At 40.9% G+C, this 21535-nt stretch overlaps 1 protein-coding gene across 9 annotated transcripts in view; it reads left to right on the forward strand.

Annotated features, from left to right (window-relative positions):
* LOC117265748 (protein MTSS 1-like) overlaps positions 1 to 21535 on the forward strand; it is a 51000-nt gene that overhangs the window by 13005 nt on the left and 16460 nt on the right. For all 9 annotated transcript variants that reach the window (XM_033640419.2, XM_078171899.1, XM_033640422.2 and 6 more), the window contains exon 4: positions 20479 to 20563. In XM_033640419.2, the coding sequence (XP_033496310.1) occupies positions 20479 to 20563 (85 nt within the window). The remainder of the gene's footprint in view (positions 1 to 20478; positions 20564 to 21535) is intronic.

The following is a 21535-nucleotide window of genomic DNA, read 5'->3' on the forward strand; positions in this document are numbered from 1 at the left end:
GCTTAGCGTTGGCTATTCCATGTATTTTCCAAATGGATCAGACATGTTTTTAATGTGGTCTAAAACACTGGTTGTCAACAGCAAGTAGCTCAAGAAGTGCCCTGAGCATGCAATGGTTAATCATTAAGGAAAGTTTACAATAAACATTAGCTCCAAGCCTCTGAATAATGTTTGTTCTGTGAAACTGAGAAACCAGCATTTGCACAGATGTGGGACAAACCAAAATATTACCAATAAAAAAAATAAATGTAAAGCATTCTTGGAAGACTAAAACGTGAAAGATCTTGTTTAAACAGAGAGCCTTTTTCATTATTGTGCTTTGTGTTGCATGTGTCTTATCAACAATGAAGATTTTTAAGAAATGTTTAACCCTTTTTTAAATTTGCCCATGATGGGAGTTTGTTGAATTTTTAGACTAAACATTTTCAAAGTTGTCAGCCTTTAGCGATTGTTGTGACAGAAGATTAGACCACATTCTCAGCTGTGTTTAAATGTTATTTGTTTGCTGTCTTCACGCCAATCGTCTCACTCATTACCTGTATAACTGAATTTCCCTGAAATGTTTGTGTATTCCCGGAAGTCTCTCACACACTGTAGTAACTTTTTGCAGCCTTTACTTCTGTCGCTGTCTTCGAATCACCTTTTCTTTGACCTTCTTTACCCTCTGGCCCTGTATCTTTCTCACAGTTCTATCTATTTTCTAACCTTGACCCTGTCTGCAGAGGTGAAAACATTACGTAAGACTCATGCCTGTATCCACCATGTACTGTTTGCACAAATACATCAGGGCACTCGAGTTGTGTCTGCCTTACAGCAGTGTGACAGTGCCAGCTCTAATAGGTCTAATAGTTCTATTTGATTTAAAGGTTAATGATTAAACATGTTTTGGGTCTGACCTGATAGAGGTAGTCAGACATCAGGCCACATGGAACAGTGTCCAGGAGACTGACAAACAAGCTGTTATCAAGAGTAGGCTGTGAATTCGCTGAAAGGAAAAATGTGATGCTCCTGGCAAAAGGGCAGCGGATCTTTAGTTCTTTCATTCACTTTGCTTTCAATTGAGGGTGCTATCATTCAATTACAAAACTACTCTTGCTTTAGATGCATATGGCCACCCTGAATATGCTTGGTTTGAGTCTAAAATGGAAACGGCACAGTTATGCATTTACCCTCATGTTTTACATGTCCTAAGCAGAATCTGTGCATATCCATAACAATAGCTTTCATCATAGTGCACAGTGTAAAGCTTTTGTGAGATTAAAGACATGTTTTTAGCAGAGTGCACTCGCTGAACCTAGTTTATTTATCTTGGTTAAACTAATTAAGTTAAATGAGCAGAATGGCTCACATTGATTCACATCACATTGTGTCAGTAATGTCTTTACCTCATTATTACCTCTCCAAAGTGTGACTTCAGCGCTCAGCTGTTTTAAGAGAGAACCATGATGTTTCTAAGATCTAATATGTTTCCCTCCCCTGCTAGGTTTATCCATTAAATTTAAGTACAGGGAACAACTTTATGTAGAAGACAAGTGTATTCTACATAAGCGTCACTCTGCAATACTTGTCTCGTACCTAAAGACTTTTTTGTTAAATACTGAACATTTATCATGAGGACATGCAAGTTAATTTTACTGGCAAACAAACAAACCTAATATTTTGCACATTACCCAGACTGATAGCTTTGAAACACGACACAGTATTTCATGATCTTCATTTCAGCTTTTTTGGCTGTTGGCTGACACAAAGCCAGGCAGTCTGAGCCATAATTTTTCCCTCTGAAAACTTGAAACTGAACTCGTCATTGGTGAAAAATTAGACAAAGCGCTATTGAATCCATGGACAGAGAAAGAGATAAAGAGAGAACAGACGAACAGAGAAGGCAAAAGAATAATCCTTTCTCTTGTTTCATCCAGCGCCATTTCATGTAGATCCCCTCTGTCCCTCTGCTTTGCATCAAATTATACTTTCGTCATAGTTTCCTTCTGCGCATAATGGGTTTGTGTATGCGTCTGTTTCTGTGTGCCCGCGTGCGTGTCTCTTTTTAGCTTGCGTGTGCACACGTGTTTCTGTGTTCATACAGTATACCAGTGCTACCTCTTTGTGGTATTCCATTCACCAAGGGAGTGTGAGAGTGACATAGTGGGTGAGTGGTGAGATTTCTTTTCGAGTCAGCCACGCTGAAACAGCTGATGGCAACCAGGCTACAGAGGGAGATGAGGTCATTCCATACAACAGAGCAGATGTTAAAAATAACACAGTAATGCAATTTTGACCCTTTCCAAGACTTGCATATTGTTGGAATTAAAAGCAGACAGGAATGTAAGAGTATATCCTCAAAGGTTTTTAACTTTGATAAAGATGAAAACTATTATGACCTACCAAAGGTTAGGAGACTATGGTAAGTTACTGGTATGCAGACATCCCTTCCTGGGTAGACGGCTTAGCATTCTAGCATGTTTTACAGACATAAGTAGATGGCTTGTTTGAGGCTTCCTTTGACACATCTTTAAACCCCAGAATCTGACCTTGAAAACCGCTGTCTGAGGGAAAAACTACCAGAGTCGTTCTTGCATATTGCATGTTCAAAAACACATTCACACGAACATGCAACACCAAATTTCTTACAGCACACATAGCGTAATAGTTCACAGTTGTAAAAATAACCAACCTGTGTCACATGTTGGTTAGCAGCTGTCAGGACACTGTCTGTGCATGTAGTATTTGTGCATGTGTTCATATACAGTGTGTTAGTATATCACAGTGTGTTTATGTGTGGCTGTGCCTGTGTATATATTAATCTCAGTGGCTCTGTCAGCCTCTCTAATGTTGAGTCTGTTTGGACACGCCTGATTCTGTAGAGATGAAATAGACACCTGCCACAGAGCTGGCATGTAGAAGCTTGTTAAATGTATTTGGACCTTAAAAGATTATTAAGTTGTACGAACATGTTTTTACAGCCGATAATTACTTGAATCCTCCAGTCACCTATCCAGTTATTGGGATCGTTTTGAGGGAGGATAATTAATCGTAGACAGAGCATTACATCACATTCAGCCTACCACTACAGCTCATGTTGTTTTCATTTTATGTGCAGTTAGCTTTTTAAAAGCTTCCCTTGCATGAACGATAAACAGTATTTTTGGTTTCACCTTGAAAATTGTATAACACCAAAGATGGGAAAGAAATTTTTCTATCATAAATGACCTGTTTTAACACATCCATAAGGCTTAAAGATCTAAGACCACTGTATGGTCAACATTAATATTTTCCTAGGCACTTTATTTTCACATTAAACTTGTTTCCCTTGGTTCACAAGTCAGGCAACTTATTATCCTGACGTAGATGTCTGCTGTCGTATTGTGACCTCTTCATGAATATGGTAAACCAGTTCTTACACACATCCTGTCTGTTTGGAACAATGCTGGCTATTGTTGCCAATATTACAACAATACTTGCTGTTATCCAGTTATACTCCTTAATTATCTCTGTGTCTGTCCTCCTTATCTGACTGCACATGTTTTTTAATTTGCTTTTAAAGACAGGAGCAGCCAACATTTGCACTTGGGCCAATGGTGAAAAACAAAACATCGACCAAGCATATATGTTGACTGGAAGTATGTCTGAGTAAGCTGCAGCCTTTATTAAACATTAATGATCTGTCTCTCAGTAGAAGTGGAGAGGCAGAGGATGGGGAGTTGTAGAATTGAGATGCTTAAGGTGTGTTTAGATACTGGGTGCAATCCTAAATCCCAGATCAAAATCTACAGTATGAAGTAAGCTAAACTTTTCTCATAATCAAAGTGTAATGGTGTATAGTGGGAATAAAGTTAGGGGTGTTTTAATGAAAATAATCAATCTAGTAAAGTAATCCAGTGCTAATTTTACCATACTGGTATGCTGCTTGAGATGCCCTTGCCAAGTGCTCTCATTGCTCCATATTTTCCAGGCTGCTCCTAGTTATGACAAAGTAGCTGTGCTACATCTTTCTGACCTCTATACACTGCCTGGCTTCAACCCATTGTATAACCTCTTCCATTAACATCAGTGCCGCTCCTCCTTGTGGAATGGCTTAGTTCCACTGAGGCCCCTGTGTGCCTACAATGAGTTCAACACCTGAAAATAACTTCCAATTTAGAGGTGTGTATGTTCTTCATTTTGAACTATTTGCAGTTTATTTCTTATACATTATAAAAACAGGATGTCTCTGAAACAGTAAAAAGACAATTGACAAACATCACAACAGCAGATTACGTGCATGTTGTATAAATATTTGTCCATTCTGTGTTGCTGTGTTTAGCGGATATTCAGGGTAGGTAGGGCTGTAAAGCCTAGATGTCCCTAAAGATTTACCTTCCACTATTTCCAGTCATCTGGTAATGCACTTGGTGCCTCTGCTAATGCAGGTCAGAAGCTGTCACAACTGTTAACTGTTATCTATGCCTGTCACTGTTACAGGCATAGATAACATATTCACATATTATCACGAGTCCTTTTTACACAGAGATCACACCACAGTACGGCTTCTTCATACCACCTTTGCATTTTTACACAGAACCAAAGGATGGCAGCATCATTTACAGTCTGATATATGGCGGCTGATCTGATCTCATCCTCTACTCGGAGGTTAAGGAGCCTCAAGACCTCATTGTTTTCCCAATTTGCAGACATGTTCGGCCGCTATTCTTCTTTTTGAGGTAGTCGCTAAGTGCTAACAGCTACTTTTTAATTCTCCTGCAGTGGGTGGCATGCATGCACATCTCATCAAAATGTCACACCTGTGCCACCCATTATCCCGTCCTGCTGGCTGTCCTGTTTATACAGACATTGTTTCAGTGCTGTTACTACCTCTATTTCCGGTCCAAAAGTGAGACAACTCTTTCCCTCCATTCTGCAGTCGTACCTTGTTTACAGAACAACGAGGTAGTAGAACAGCATTAGATACCCGTCTGCACAGGCAGTGGAAAAGGGGCTACTCTTTTTAACTTTTCAGTCTTGGTCATTGATGCTTTGAGAATGGTTAATGTGGAAGTGAGAACAGTGGGATCCATGAAGTCTAAATGGGAAAGAGAAGGGTTAGTAATTTGTATAGATGACTTAAATAATGTGTGTTTGTCGGTTGTCATGTGGGTGCTGGGATTTGAGCTCGGTGGTGCATGTGTACGTATAGGCAAGCACATGCTACACATATTCTTGTGTGTATGTGTGAGTATGTATGCCCTAGTGGTTCCTCAATGAGGCCTCTGTTCTGATCCCCTTATACTGAGTGACGCTGGGCCATATAATTACTGTGAACTAGCACTCATCCAGCCTACATTAGTCAAAGTAAAGAAGCGATCCAGTCTGAAATAAGTTGACATAATGCCCTTTTGCTTTTGAACTGCTCACAGTAATTCTTGATAATCCAGCAAGTTTTACCTGAATGCAGATGTACTTTGACTTGACATCCTCCTAGACAGAAGTGAAATTGAAATTTAGTGAAACAGACTTTATTCTAATTCGTCTGTATTTTGTTCACTTTACTAAGCAGGCTCTGTGTGATAGACAGACCCCCATACAGCTCCACAAAAAAAAAAAATCAGGCCCCTCTCAGTTCATGGCTTGGCCTCTGTTACAGAGCAGTCTTAGATCCTGAACTAACCCACTGTCTCAATGCCCTCTCTGACAGCGCTCTGTCCTCTTTTCCAGTTTCAGTCCAAGCCCAGCCTGGCCGTGTACATTTCCTGTCCTCTGTCCAGTCCAGACTTAGATCCCATCCCCTGGACAAGCTCGTGCCTCTCAATCCACCCTCTGTTCTCCTCTGTTAGCCCTGACCTCATCCTGGGAAAACTTACAGATCACTGGAACCAGCAATTAAAACAGTTAATGGGTCAAATACACAGACTCACGCATAGACTCACAGATTAATTCAAGCTTGCACACCCTTGTATACACATGCACACATAAACGAACACAGCATAAGCAAAGTTTCAATCATACAGACTAAAATGCTCAAAATGATCTCTGCCCCTCTTGAATGCGCGGACAATGGATTCCTCAGGCTGATTTAATGCTGGTCTTTATTTCTGCTGTTTGAGAATTTATGGGTCAAACTCTTTTGTCATGTCACATGGTATAGACTCATTTGCTATGCCATTTCGTTTGTGCTATAAAACACATTAACAGAGAAAATACAAGAACGAGTCTTTGAAAAATGTAGCCGCAACCATCTGCTCTAATACGAACATCTGCCCATTGACTTTGCAAATTTAGAGTTAGGCTCCAATATGCCCTTATCATTGAGTTGAGGGACACAGAAGTGTGAGTGTTTGTTTTTCTGTGAATGTGTGGAACAAAAAGGATAAGACATAAGATACTTGCTCTCCAAAAGAGAGACAGAAAGGGAATGCATATGTTTTCTAGACACGGAGGAGAGTAGGCCAAACACCTTTGAGTGTGTTTGACCCAGAAAAGAATCAGAGAATCCTCTGTGCACTTGACTATGCGTGCATGCAGTGTGTGTCCACACAAGTGTTGGTGGGTGTTAGCGCTGTTTGCTCTCTGTTTTTGTTTAAACATAAACCCGGTTAGACCAGTGAGCTTTGGATTTGGAACATCTGACATGCATGCAAAGCCAAATTCAATACACATTTCTTTGGCAAATGAATTTAACACCGTGTGAGGGGGTTTGATAGGCGCTTATTAAGCACGTTGCCATATTGATACTCCTTTCTGCATTGGTGGACTTGTCTTAAGATTATATTTTCTTTCTGGGAAAGTCACATTGGATCCTGTTGTCTAATTTGAATCTGGCCTTAAGCAATTGTAAATCCTGTGCTAATGTGAAACCTGACATCGGTGGCCTAAATGCTAATCATTTATTTTTGTCACTGTCCATGAAACACACAGCAGCAGACAAGTACATTGGTAAACAACCAAGTTCTTGTTGTGTTTGTGCACCTTTAAATCCCAGTAATTCTTGATGGATGATTCATTGTCAGTTGTTGACATTTCCTAAATGTTCACTACTTATATAAAGTGATTAGAAAACCCTGGGCTGATAACATCTCTTCTCTCTGTGGGTGTGTATGTTTCTGAGAAACTGAGGGCAACCAAGCTAGTCTAGACTCTGGAGTGTGTGTAATCGCGTCTGTCTGCTGACTCTGTGTGCATATACTAATTTGTTTACCTGAAAGCATTGGCCTGTGTGTCTTTTTTGTGTCCAGTTCACAAGTGTATTGGTTGTGAATGTGTGTGCTAATTTTAGGTTTCCCTCTCTGTAAAAGTTAAGACCACATCTCAGCAGCCATGCTGTCACCCAACACAGTCTGCTTTTGTTCTGTACCTCCACGCACATGCTTAAAGACTCACTCTGGAGTTCACAGAGGTGGTTAAGCTTACACTCAGAGAGCTGCCCTCCCAAGGCCTTGATTAGAGCCAAAATACTGAATGACTCAGAGGAAGATTAATCTGGCCTAATGAGAACTTTGTGTCTGAAAAGTTTGGCTCTAAATGAAGTGATCTGAGTTTGACAATCCCTGCAGTCAGAAAATTACGTGTTGACATGTAATTTGTTTCCCATTTCCACTTTTATAAATATTTGAGCACTTTCCCACGAAGCAAAGTCATGTAAGGTTGCCTGTCTGATTTCCTCTGTCCCTTCCTTCTCTCTCACTCTCACCTTCACTCTTTTTCTCTTTTCATTTTATCTCTTTCTCCGTGTCCTCCACTCCTCTGTATCTACACCCGCACCTCCTGTCTGTGTCCAGGCTGTCGAGGCCAGGTGTACACACAGCCGTTCTGTGACAGCAACACCGAGCCATTTTCTGTTTATCCTCAGGAACTTTCTGCTCAGTTGAAACTCCTCTCAAGGACAGAGAAATATGGGAAGATAGAGGTGGGCAGAGACAGAGGAGAGTAAGAGCTAGGTTGCATTAGGAAGTAAGAGAAGTATAAGGTGTGTTTACATGCTCAGATTTTCCAGTATTTGATGTGTCATACTTGAGAACAGACTACAACAGCACACATTTGCATAAAGGCTCAGAGACGGAAACACACATGCACAGTGGGATGCCGTCATCAGCTTGTTGCAGTGTTAGTGGGCAGGTGAGCCATCTGCTGCAGCATGGCAACTGAAGGTGAACTTGGATGAAGTGTTGCCTCATTCAGTCCTTTCCAGTCACTGAAAAAACTTAATTCTTTTAGAATAAGATAAAGTGACCTCATACTCACACATACATATTTCTATATGCAATCATTTTAAGCTAATTTAGGGAAAAAATGATATCAGGAAATGTGTGGCAAAATGTGCTGAAGCATGCGGCTCTTTAAATAGATCTAATAGGTGTGAGTTTAACATTGAGTGTGTGAGATAATACAGCCATTGTATGGGTTGATAGATGGATAAGTAATGGTTTAAGTTCAGTCTATTTAAGTTACTCAGTCAGCGGGTTGAGCTTTCAGTGTGTGGATTGTTCCCCATCGTCCCATAGACACTTCATAAAACACTCCCAATGAATGATCTGTTTGTGTGAAGAGCGCGTATATGTGTGTGCGAGCGGGGGCGGGTGGACGGATGGATGTGGGGTGACACTGGGGTGGAGAATGTCCCCTCGCTAACTCTTTTGACAGCATAGAGGGCTCTTACACACATATACAAGCACACACATGCACACACAAATATGCATGTAAAGGCTCAGACACACACATGGTAGATGTAATCTGGTGGTCATTATTGCAAACAAGGCAGTGTTGTGTTTTACTGACAAACAGTTCAGTCTCTCTAGTGTGTGTGTGTGTGTGTGTGTGTGTCTGGTTTAAATTATCGCCAGTGTCTCCCAGACTAGAGGCCTCCCAGTCTCTCTCCCCACAGGGAAAGGGAAGGGCACCGGCACATTCTGAGTGCAGGAGGTGAAAAGCCAAGTTTTGTAGATATTTTTGATACCCTGTTTGGTTTCAAGGAAGTGGCAAGTTAGGCTAGAGCCTGATTTTCATTGCTGTCATGTGTCTGTTAATTATACAACAGAAGTTTTTCCCATCTTTGCTTTCTGTCTTGCATCATTTCCTCCTATTTGCAAACAGCTTATGGATGGTGAATATGTTCTGCGTAGAAGTGTAGAAGGTGTTGTCATGGTTGTAGATGTCCTATCTATTACTATACTGATTAATGTTGTTTAGCTTTTGGCAGTAATACATGGGAACTTGCTTGTAGCCTATTGTGTATTTAGTACACACAGTTGTCTGTGCAAACACCCCAGTTATTAGATACCAGATGGTGTTTGCTATTACAATATTACAGCTATAAACAGCAATTTCTATAGTAAGGCATTTTGCTGTGAAATGTAGAAAAGTGATTGAATGATATACATCTGAATAAATGTAAGATACATTTATTCGTCAATGAAACATTCCATACATGGCCTTGGGCTCTTACGCAGGAGAGAATACAGTGCCGCTCCTTATTCACACCCATACCAAAACTGCATTGTGACTTATGTCGTAATATCTTCAGAAATGTCGCTCCCAAGTAAACCTCTTGCATAAGCCCCCAGATGGAGTATTGACAGTATTGAGCACTGAATCGGTTCTACAGGCTTTTTTCAAGAGCATGTGCCTACAAGGTCTTAATTATCGGTATGAATGTGGCTCTCCACCCTCCTTACTTGAATTACCAGTTTCTCTCTGTATGATTAACACATGCATGCTGTAACATTCTTTTTCTATTGCTAATATTGTTGTAGTTGTATTTATTTTATTCTGCTGTGGTGTTGAGACCCATTTGCACCTAAAACCTGACCTGAGATTTCTGCTGTGGTCACAGTGTAAAGAATTACAGAATTGCAATTTAAACTGTGAGAATAAAGCAGTGGACTTTGGCTGTGACTTAAGTCCTGCATACAAGGAGACGAACGTGACTCAGACCCCATGACTCAGACCTTAGTTTATTCAGTTGTTTGTGTTGCACACAGTTATTGCAGTGGAAATAGGAACCTCTGTCCTCTTCACTGTGAATGATTAACCATGGCATCAGACTTTTTGCACGTTGTGATCATATGCTGACGTGATGCAAGTCCATACTCCTGTCTCATTTGTCCAAAAGTGCTTTAATGTTGCCTTATGTTGATTGGGTTTCTTGATTTAATTGTTGTAAGTTGCAGTTACTACTGCCACTGCTTCTCTGTTCTGCATACCCTAAACCAAAAAGCAGTGAATTTAGTTCACTGGTAGAGATCCTAGTAAATCCTTTCTGTCTATCTGTCTGTGGAATGTGTGTCACACCAGAAAGGAAGATTAGAGAAAAATTGGGGCACCAGAGCCCAGAAAAGAGCAAGAGTGGGCTCTAGGGTAATCTATTCTCTCTCTCATTCTCTCTCTCTCTCTCTCTCTCTCTCTCTCTCTCTCTCACTCTGGTCATCTTATGACATGCTTAAACCCCCTCATTGGGGGCTTTAATTGCATAGATTCTGGGCAGCGGACTCATAGCTGCTGTTGAGCTGTTACGTGCTGTGTGGAACAATATGCAAACACTGGCTGTGAGTGCATGAAGCCCCATATTGGTAGTTCTGTTACAACAAGTGATGATTTTGAGGGGTTATTTGTTTGCGACACATTTGATGCATTGAATGGTAATGAGGCGGAAATAAAATGGCACTTGTGGTGATTTATATTGTGGTCACAGATTTAGCCTTACATCAAACGCTTGTGCACTTACACATAGCAGAGATCGTACATTTTGCCTTAATACACTTAATCCATCATTCTGACTGTTCCCCTAAACATGCAGCTCTAACGACATAGTGTTGATCAGATGTTAACTTCCTGTTACTTTATGTGGGAAACATTAAGACGGAAGGGGCTGTGGAGGCTTTTTATTATTGAAATGAGTGAAGTAGTTTCTCTCGAGACAACACTGTGAAGCATTTCTCAGTATTCAATCACTAGAGATGGCATTTGCAAGGATGCAACAAAATGCTGTATTTCCATCATGCACTTTCTCATGGGACATTCTCCATTTCTCTTTGAGCATTTATTTCTGTCCTGACTTTGACTGCACATTGAACTTCCCAAATGCTTACCGACTGGATTAACTCAGGCACCATGTTAACATTATGGTACTACATTTGGAGACATCAGAGCCGAGGGGTGGGAGCAGAGGACTAAGCCAGTGCAGAAAGAAACCAGAAAGAGAGAAAACTAAACCGAGCACAGAAAGATCGGAGCGCACAATAGAGAACTAGATCAGAGAGAGAACGGCTTAAAAGAAGAAATCAAAGGAATACAGTAGAATAAAGGGGAGGGGGTGCAATTCCTCCATGACCTACATTTGCATTGCAATCTGTAGCTGCAGCCAACATGTGCAGTTATGACATAGCACTGTAAGAGTACAGTAAGCCAGTTAGCATAAATTACCATATCAAGTCTGCCTGGAGACTGTTTGCTAGCTCTCTCTGTCTAGAGACCACCCTGATACTATTCTCTTGTACTCCTCCTTGTGCGGCTTGCGAATCCTAGAGATCAAACTACCATGCAGTACTCTTCTTCTTAATAGTCTCCAGGCAGAAGTGTCGTGCTGTTTAATTTCTCTGATTGAACACTGTGACCCATGCTGTAGACATCAGCAGACATCTGGCTCCTTCTTGTGTGAAGCCTGTACTGCAACCATCCTCATTTAGGTCTTATTTTGGGGGCTTTTCTGCCATCAGTGTATTATTCAGAAAATGAAACACCTGCTCACTTAGAATCATCCTTAAAATCTGGGACTATATCTATGAAAAGGAACATGAATGTCCTCAAAAACAATTAAAACTGAAGTATGTAACACCTCCTAACCACACTTAAATCCACACTGATTTTATTTCACAGCTGCAACCAAATGTGTTTGACTACAATTACAAAACAGCAGCAGTCTAACAGTAGGCACAAAATAATCTAATAGAGAAAATGTTTTGATGTTGGCGCCCCAAGACGTGCTAGATGTAGTGCCTATATCATGGGACAGATCGTAGATGCAGAATGTTGATAGTACTAATGATGATGTATTGGGCAAATGGAAATCACCTTCTCTCCGTAAATAAGGACTGAATGTGCAGCAAATGTGCAAGATGAGAAATAACTCGCACAGTGCACCACAGAGTGTGACAGGAGAAATGATGGTGGCATTTTGTAGACGAGACCAATGCATTCTTGTTATCTTAATTGGTTCCCATCCATTGCTTTAGTCTCCATTCAGACCACAGTGCTGTGAAACAGAAACGGTGAAAGGGGGGAGAGTGACAGAGGAGGGATGCAGAGATACAGTAGTTCTGTAGGCATCCAAATGAGAAAGAGAGAGAGATGCACAGAGCAATGGGTGCATTTGTCGGCTATCTTTTCTTGTTTATCTGTGGCCTCGAGACTTCGTTAGCATTCACACTGCAGAACCACACGGAGGTGCCATACTGTCGCACTCAAATGACTCCTCTTTGTCATCTGTAGTCTCTGTCCCCCCCCCTATATCTTCTGCCCTCCTCACTAATTCGCATCCAAGTTTTTAACAATAAAGTCAACATATATACCTTTTCCTACATTCCCCTGTCTTTGCTGCCTCCCTCTCCCGCTCTTCACGACACATTTTAAAAAAGCATTATGTCAACGCTGTAAAGTTTAGCAGGAATTTTGTACAGCGCTCATTAGTATTCAGGGTGCAGCTCTAGAGTGGCACACTGACACACTTATTGTTACCAGCCTCGGCTCTATATAGTGTACATCAGACCCAAACAGTTATGTTTCTTTGAAAGCACTACATCTCTAGATCATCTCTGTATACATAACTCATTTGTCCTTGTAATAAATTTTTATGCTGCTGGTAATTTCCTCGCCAATATTGAGATGACAGATAGAGTGAAGGAGTGGAAAAGGCAGTGTAAAGAGAGAAAGAAGGCAAGTGAGTTGGAAGACAGAGAAAGTAAGGGATGGGATGGGAATAGTAGAGGACACTGGAAGGGCAGCAGAGGGAAAGAAGAAACAAGATCATAGCAGATAGGGAGGAGAGGGAAGAGGAGACAGGAGGAGATACAGCCTTCAGGAGAGGAGAGTAATGTAAAGGAGAGGGTCTCATGCATTACTATTCAGGATGCATTTCACTGCATTGCAGTGGCACACTGACACACATACTACAGTTTTCTCTATTGGTTCTTTAAAAGAATACAGACTGTGAATATCTTTGTAGAATTGCAGTCCGTATCACGATCTGCTTCATTGTTGGTCCGTTGCCAGTGTTGATGAATATTGTCACTGAGCCACACATCCTGCTGTCATTCACAGTCTGCACAAAGACGCTCAGACGTCAACCGGCAGTTGTTTTATGACTCATTTTACTCTGATGCAAACCAGTGGCAAACAGCGTCATGGGTTTGTACCTGGCTAATGATCCCAGCCCTGCCTCCATTTTTTATCTCCTGTCAGTGTTCAGTGCATATGGTGCTATGAAGTAAGCAAAGGGGCTGTTAAAATGTATAATGGCTAGTAGTTTACAGTCCTCACTAGTGTGTATGTCTAAATAAAACCAGATAATGCTTGACTGGTTGCTACAACACAAAGTAAATTCAGATTTCACCATGAAATTCTTCAATTTTGAGACCTTCATATAACTAAGAATAATGTTATTTCCAGTATACAAATCAACTTAACTATGTCCCAGAACAGGAAAACCTTTTTTTCCAGCTGTATACTTTTTTACATTATCTGAAAATAGTCCTCATCATTATATTCTCTCTCCTGCTCCTCCTCTCTTTCAACACCTCTTCTGCCTGCTCATCTTCTCTTCCTCTCTCTCTCTATCTTCTTCTTCTTCCCTTCTCCTGTCTGTGGATAACAGCTGTTGGGAGCTGTAGTCAGACAGTCCAGAGTTTTTTGTGTGTCAGCGCTGGTCACACTGCAGCAGGTGCGTGTGTGTTTGCTCGCCCACACGTTTGCATGTGTTGGTGCCCATTGAGGCCAGACTTGCTGACTGTCAAGTGTATGTGTGTGCATTTGTGTGTGTGTGTGTGTGTGGGTAGACAAGGTGAGCTGACTTTCTGTCATCAGCTATTGATGAATGAAGAGGTGAGATGGTTCTCAAGGAGGCAAGGGCAGCCATCAGAGCAGACTATAATAAGCCGTTAACCTTGCAGACCATGCAGATACTATCCCCACATACCTCCTTACTTAACCCCTTTACCTGGTATGAATAGTATGGTAGATTTAGAGATCATTTTTGGTTGATCATTTAGACTTTATTCCAACTGCCCTCAGGTTCCAGATTCATTAAAAGTAGTCACATCCGCCACTTATTTTATTGTTTTATTGAAAAATGTAATTGTAGACTTACAGTGGGCTACCAGACTGACAGAGCAGAAATATAAATCAATGAATGAAATCCTAGCCTGTTTCTGTGCTATGTGGGTGGCTCCATCTGGGCATGCCAACTGCTCAGCTAGTGTGTGTGTGTGTGTGTATGTGTGTGTGGTATGTTTTCAAAGACATCATGCTAAGAATCTGTAAATGATGATTCAGATCTTACGAAGACAGTAAAGCACTTCAGTAGTTTTTTGCCATACAGAACAAGAGGTTATTTTTTAATGGTTTGTTTACAAAAAGTAGTGACTATTAAAGAAATTACATTATATTTATTAGATTAAAAAGTCAATTCTTACATTACTTCATCAACACTGAAACACCAAAACAATATAAAATTGCGAAATCTATTCTTCCTGTCTCCACAGCTGCAACAAACAATAACTGTAAGGCATAACTATTTTCTAATAAGAAGTGGGACAGTCAGCCTGTTCACTCTGCAGAGTCTCAGCATGTTAAAACTTTATTCTGGGGCCATTCTTCTCTCCATGATCACTTACATTGGTTCTTCCCATTGAATTTGCTCTGATTCCTAACACCTGGAATGGTTTAAGTCAGAGATTTGACTTAACTCCACCTGTGCCTACTGTAATTCTTGCACATTGACAGTAAAACTGTCAATGTGATTACCAGTTGTTGCTCACAAAGTGGTCTGACAAGACAGCCAAAACAGATTAATGACAGCAGCTTTGTGTTATCACCTTTATTAGCTGGAGGCAATGGAAACTTGGCTTCTTAACATTACTGCTAGATAACACGCAGCCATGCAAACACGCATCATTATTTTGGAAACATGCCACTGCTCATTTTCCTCCCAGCTTTGTTCGATTGGAGCCCAACATGAAGAGGAAAAGATGCATTCCTAAATATAGCCAGCGTAGTGTAGATATAGCCTTAGTGTTTTCTCCAGCTCTCTAATTAGCTGGTGAACAGATCTCCTTACCTCTGTCCAGCTGGGTAAGTGCATGTGTGTGTATCCAGCTGTATGGTCTCCAGTCTCTTATCAGTGTAACCACTGGCCCGTGGTTAACAGCGACCATCTGGTGCCCATACAAAGTTGGTTTTTAGCTAGCAAGCCTCTCTGATCTTCATGTCAAAATTACCCCAACCAAATCCCACTCCCTCTCTCTTTCTTTATTTCTCCTTCTCCCCTTTTGCCTTTAAGTGCTATTCCTCCTCCTCTCTCTGTTTCTCTTCTGCCTTGTATATGAATGTATTTTTTTTAACTTTTACCTTTCTTCTCTCCCTTCTTCCTTCTGTACTCCTCCCTAAATCACTCCTATTTCTCTCTTCATATCAGATTTCCCTCTGTTCTCTAATGACAAGCTGAGATCTGTGTAAAGGTTCAGACTGGCCAAGTGTGTTCACACTTTCTTTAGTGTGTTTAGCAGAAAGCACAAACTGTAGGCTCTACATGAGTACCTTTTTAGACTGGTGTATCATTTTAATAAATTAAGGTGTATTCTAAGTATGACAGGTTAAAGAAACTTAGCAATAAGTCAGAAATTTTAGGCTGGATAGTTGGCAATTTGGGATACATAGAGAGAGTTAAGTGCGCTACAGCCCAAGGTAGAAGCAAAGTCCCACTATGTAATAACAATAAAGGTGTGCTATGTGAGAGTCAGAGTTGTGTGAACATGGTTCATGGTACTCCTGTTCCACCTGTATTTATGGTTATTTACCAAGTGAATTAATTACAAGACTAGCCAAAAATAAACAGTGGTTTCTCACACAGGATGTCTTAACCATGGACCAAGAGGCTACACATCATTATGAGCGCTAGTTAAATGAAAGAATCCCTTTTTGCTGCATTTTATCAATACATTAACCTTTTTATCTACTGCCCTTTTAAAGTCCTTTATCTGCTTTCTTACAAAATGCATAAAACCACACACACACACACACACACACACACACTGCGTCAGCACAGTGTGACATTCCCAGGAACAGTCTGGAAGGGGGTTGAGGACAGAGACAGACTTGGCAGCTCGACATCAAAATGTCACACACATAGACACACACACACTGACAGAAAACTATCACCTCTGTCACAAATGTCCTATGACTATTGAAACTGTAGTTCCCACAGAAAGCTGTAATATCACAGACCAAGAGAAAAAGTCTTTGTAGGACATAAATGAAAAGTAGTGGTTTGTTGGTTTTACAACCTGATACAGAGAGAACTGATGAACAGCTGCAAGACAGTCCATTGACTTTATACTGTCTACCCTTTACTATGGGACAATAGTAATTGGTTAGGTCTGATAAGGTTGGTGTTTTTTGGAATGCTACCTAAATCCTGTGTGGACCAGAAATACTGTGAACCATTAAAATTTCTTGAAGTTTCTCGTGCTGCCTCCTGGGTCACTAGGTTTGAACAAAGGCATCAGTTAAGCATCGTTTGTACACTGATGCGCCAAAAAGACAAGCTTATGGTGCTATAGTGTATGTGTGTGTTATTGACTGGTTAAGTGTTGGTGGTGCAGGGATAATTACAAGCCTCCAAAACAACCGTGTCACACAGCAGCTATTTCTACTGACAGCCAGCTATGCCACTACACACACACACACACGAACACACGGCAGCGGTCTGGCCATGCACTGAAGCAATCGAAGCTTGCTTTTGTGCGTGTCTGTGTGTGTGTGGTAGACAACTGGTGCTGCCAATGGAGCTATTTCTATCCAGGGGTCACTCGGTGCTAGACAAAGTAGACGATGTGTGTTAGCAGCCACTTTATCCTGAGAGCAACAGAGCGACTTTCCACAAACAGGGCAGATTGGCCTGATATCCACTTTTGGCCAGCACCCTAACCCTTAACACTTCTCTGACTGCATGTCATGTGTGGGCTTGTGGTTGGCGATATGGTTGAAATCGATATCATGATTAATGAGAATTGTATTTTTTTTAAAAATAATATCACAATATGGCAAAAACGTGCAAAGACATTGAATCAGTACAACCACACGCTGCTGTACTGTGCATTATATTGGAGTGCATGTGTAGGGTATGTGTGTGAATATGCTTCCTAAAGGGTATGACAGGTCACTGACTTTATACATGGCAGAAAACTAAAGGGGCCTAACCTCGTAACACTGTTACAGGCGCACACATACACAGTTTCCTTGGTAACTGTCAGTCATGGCTGCTACCTGCTGTGGAAGCAAAAAGTCTATTTCACATGTGGAGTATGTGGTATTGCTGAAGTGTTTTAGCTTAACAAAAGACCTTATCATAATTATCATGCTGCCATGGTGTTGTCATTTTAGTTGCAAGGCTCAGTTAATTCTTATTTCTGCCCGTTTATGCTCTTGGCATGGGAGGAGCTCTTTTGCCATACCCATGTCTTGAGCAACTCTAACGTCTGCAGACAAATTTCTGTCTCTTTCAAATACGACCTGGTGAAAGGAAGTGTGCCATCCAGAGAAACTCACTGCCTTTAGAATTTTTTAAAAAAAATGTTTTAAATGGAGGTATTGCAATAATCTTACAAAATCTGACTTAAGTGTGAGCTGGAGTTTAATCTTTTTATCACACCCATAACGGCACACCTGTGTATATAGCCAAGAGCAGATTTTGGTGGGTGTGTAGGTGGGTATTGGCAGATGAATGAACAACTGAAGCTCTTCTTTTGAAAGCATTTGCTACATGACTCTACAGTAATAGCCAAATGAAAAACGTTTGCAGCACTGAAACCTACTTTTTTTTTTTTTCTTTTGGCAGCGTGGCCTCCTTGTGGCACTGTGGCATCTATCAGCCACACCCTTTTAGAATAACAAGTACTCATAGTAAGGGTGAGATGGGCAGAGGGATGGATGGATAGGATGACTAAACAAGTCCACGCAGGAATGAATGGGAATTATGGTGTTGTATAACAGAAAGGTCTTTTATGGCATGTAGTAGCCACACCCTCTGCAATAACAAGCATGCACAGTGAAAGTGGAATGGATAAATGAATGGATAGAGGGAAAAACTGAGGTCATAGTGGGCTCAGTGGGACTGACATTAAATTTTGTTTTGTTGAAATGTTTCAGAAAGTTGTAATTAAACATCTAGAACAGCTTAATTCACTGTGACGCTGTCTTTGTGTTACATTTTGTTTCTGCAAAGCACAGTGAGCAGCTGAGACTTAAAAGTACAGATGCTGTTCCACTGGTTTAGTTTTGGAGTAGAGCAAAGGGTAGATATTTTGCCACTGTGTTGAACTGATTCAGTCTGGCAGCCACAGGCAGCCACAAAGAGACAGAAGCAGAGAACTTGTCTAATAGGGCCACATCTTGCAAAACTGACATCAAATATCTATGAAACTTATTTAAACTTAGAAACACACACAAGAAAACACTTTATCCACTCAACATTTCTTCACACATGATCATGGAATTTAGACGTTCAGTAATTCAGAACATATGCTCCAAACTTTGAACCCATCTTCTCCCCACTCCTGCTCAGCCTGAGATTCACAGTTCACATGGGGTAACTCTAAAAAAATCTCACACCAGTATAAGGTGTTGAGGAGTCTGGTCCTGGTGCAAGCATTTTCACAAATCTGTTGTTTATTAATCATTTTAGTTGGAATATTAACTCTAACCATTTGAAACTAAAGTTATAATTTGAAGGTTTGTGTCAGTTTATTCATTTTATTCCTGATCTTTTTTATACCACTCCAGTTATCATGAGTGAGTGTTGTAGGCAAAATCAGCAGCCTCTTCTCAACTGTTTTGTCCAGTCTCTGATGGAGAAAAATACATGTGTGTGTGTGTGTGTGTGTGTGTGTGTGTGTTGTGAATCTGAGTGTGAGTGAGTGACAGTTCTGTGTGTGTGTCTCTGCATGCAGCAAGGACTGTGCTGACAGCAGAATGGCTTGCTCTGTTGGTGGGGATTCACACTTCACATCAGATCGTCACAATCAAACTGTCTGTAACACACACACACACACACACACGAAACCACGCAACTGAGAGTATCACTGGGCTTCTCATGCACTCAACAGAATGTCGCAAGCACCCCACACAGTTTCATGCAAGATCTCTCTGCCCCCATCTTCGCTCTCTCTCTCATGCACGCACACACTCACAGTGGTGCCTCAAACCCCACAGAGAAACCCACCAGTCATACTGAGCAGCCAGACAATAGTTCTGTCAATCAACGCCAGGGCCCTGCTTAGCTGTCGAGCCTGAGGCCTTCCAGTGGACAGCTCGTTAGCCTGTGTGAAGGAAACTGAAATTAGCCTCTAGCACATTTACAAGGCTCCAGCTCCAACTTCCCTTCACTGCTCTTGACCTGAATATGTGTGCAGTTCGTAACTATGTTTCACACTGATTCCCACAGTGGGGCAGAGAGTGGGGCAGTGAGTGCATGTTACAGATGTTTTATTTATGAAGTCCTGAAACTTTTTTTCTCCTGCAGTCAGTAGACTCTCAGTGTAGAGGGAAATCAATTAAAGCACAGCATTATACTTGAACAGCACCACTGTATACTGATTTTTTTTTTTTACTAAACACCACAGTATCAGTATTGTGACAATATTGTTGGGTTGACTGTTGGTGTGTACAGAAAATGACATCATTTTAGTGTAATGCAGCCTTTAAAATCAGGAAAAGATAACACTAATGACATAATGATAAACAAAGCCTGCTTTACATTCAGGTTTTAGATGTACAGCAACCTTCAAGGGGTGCAATGAATTGTAGTTGCATCTTTTCACATACAAATAAATAAATGAGAAATTAAGATACCTATTTTATAGCAGGCTGAGTAGCTGAAGCGGATATGATACATTTCTTTATTTATAATCAATGAAAATTATTGTCACTTAGTATAGTTAGTTGAAATATGTTTGTTACATTCTGAATCACAGTGTGAATTTGCCCTTTAGCCTTTATCCCTGGCTTTTCTAGCCCTCATCTTATTGTCAAGTGTTTGAGCACTCTTTTATTATTCAAAGAATATTTTCCTCTGTATAGTTTGACCCCCACTATTTTCTCTATATCCCATCTTTCTCCAATGAGTTGTAGTGATACTGATTAATATCTGATGTTTGGTTGTGTTGATGAGTGGATGATTGTAGCAATTTCCACATTAAAGCTCATGTATATGTAATTTTTTTTTGTCTTTTTTATGTCTTTCAGGTGGGACCAAAGACATTGGATCAGCGTTGACCAGGATGTGTATGCGACATCGCAGCATAGAAGCTAAACTAAAACAGTTCTCCATGTAAGCCACATTTTTTACCCTTTCTTTGTCTCTCTTCAACTAGAGTACTACTGACATTTACTAACATACAGGATATGATATGATATGTCCCATCTGCAATTTTGATGAATGATTGTCTGGGATGTAAGAGGGGCTGGGTGTGAGCTGGGATTTTAATTGGAGTTACCATGTCCATAAGCCCCATAACTGTGGTATTACTGAGCTAAAAGGGGATTATTAACAGGGAGTTCTAATGTCCCAAAAACATCCCTTCTACACACACTCACACCCTGCCAGTTTGGAGTGAGGTAACATTTGCTTATAATTAGATTTTTGACAATACAGAGCTTTTTTTAAATGTTCAAAGATAAGCATCTAAAGTTTATTTCTTTTTATAGTGTTTCCTATATCATCAAGTCACAGTTAGTGTATTTTGACCCAAGTTGCTTCCCTCACAGTACAGCTCCAATAAAATGGTCTCTATTTAAATTGTTACTTCACCATATCCTCCTTGTCTTGACATTTTGTGTATGTGTGGGTGAGGATGGCCCTTGTTGCGGAATGCTGGGAAGAGACGATTTGTCTGGTCTTATCTATAATGTTTCAGTGTAGTCACACACACACACACACACACGACACAGACAAGGGGCTCTCTAATTTCGGGTGGCATTTCAGCAGAGATTCCACTCGGATCTCCATAGCAGGGGCTGTACACAGGGGGGCTGTGGCCACCACCCACCTACTGGCACACACACACATACACACACTTTGGAGAAATGTCTGCAAGAGGGAGACATCTAATTTTAGTTTCATGCCTGCAGCTGCCTACCTCTCACACTCTCAGCCTCTTCAACACACTCACAAATACATCTCAAATACATGACGGACACAGGTGGGTAATGATTGACAGACATGACTGCATAAGCTTCTTACGTCCTCCTGTGACACAGTCAGACACAGGCAGACCTTTTCTTCTCTCAGTCTGTTTTTCTC

This window comes from Epinephelus lanceolatus, chromosome 10 (assembly GCF_041903045.1).
Source record: "Epinephelus lanceolatus isolate andai-2023 chromosome 10, ASM4190304v1, whole genome shotgun sequence".
NCBI lineage: Eukaryota > Metazoa > Chordata > Actinopteri > Perciformes > Serranidae > Epinephelus > Epinephelus lanceolatus.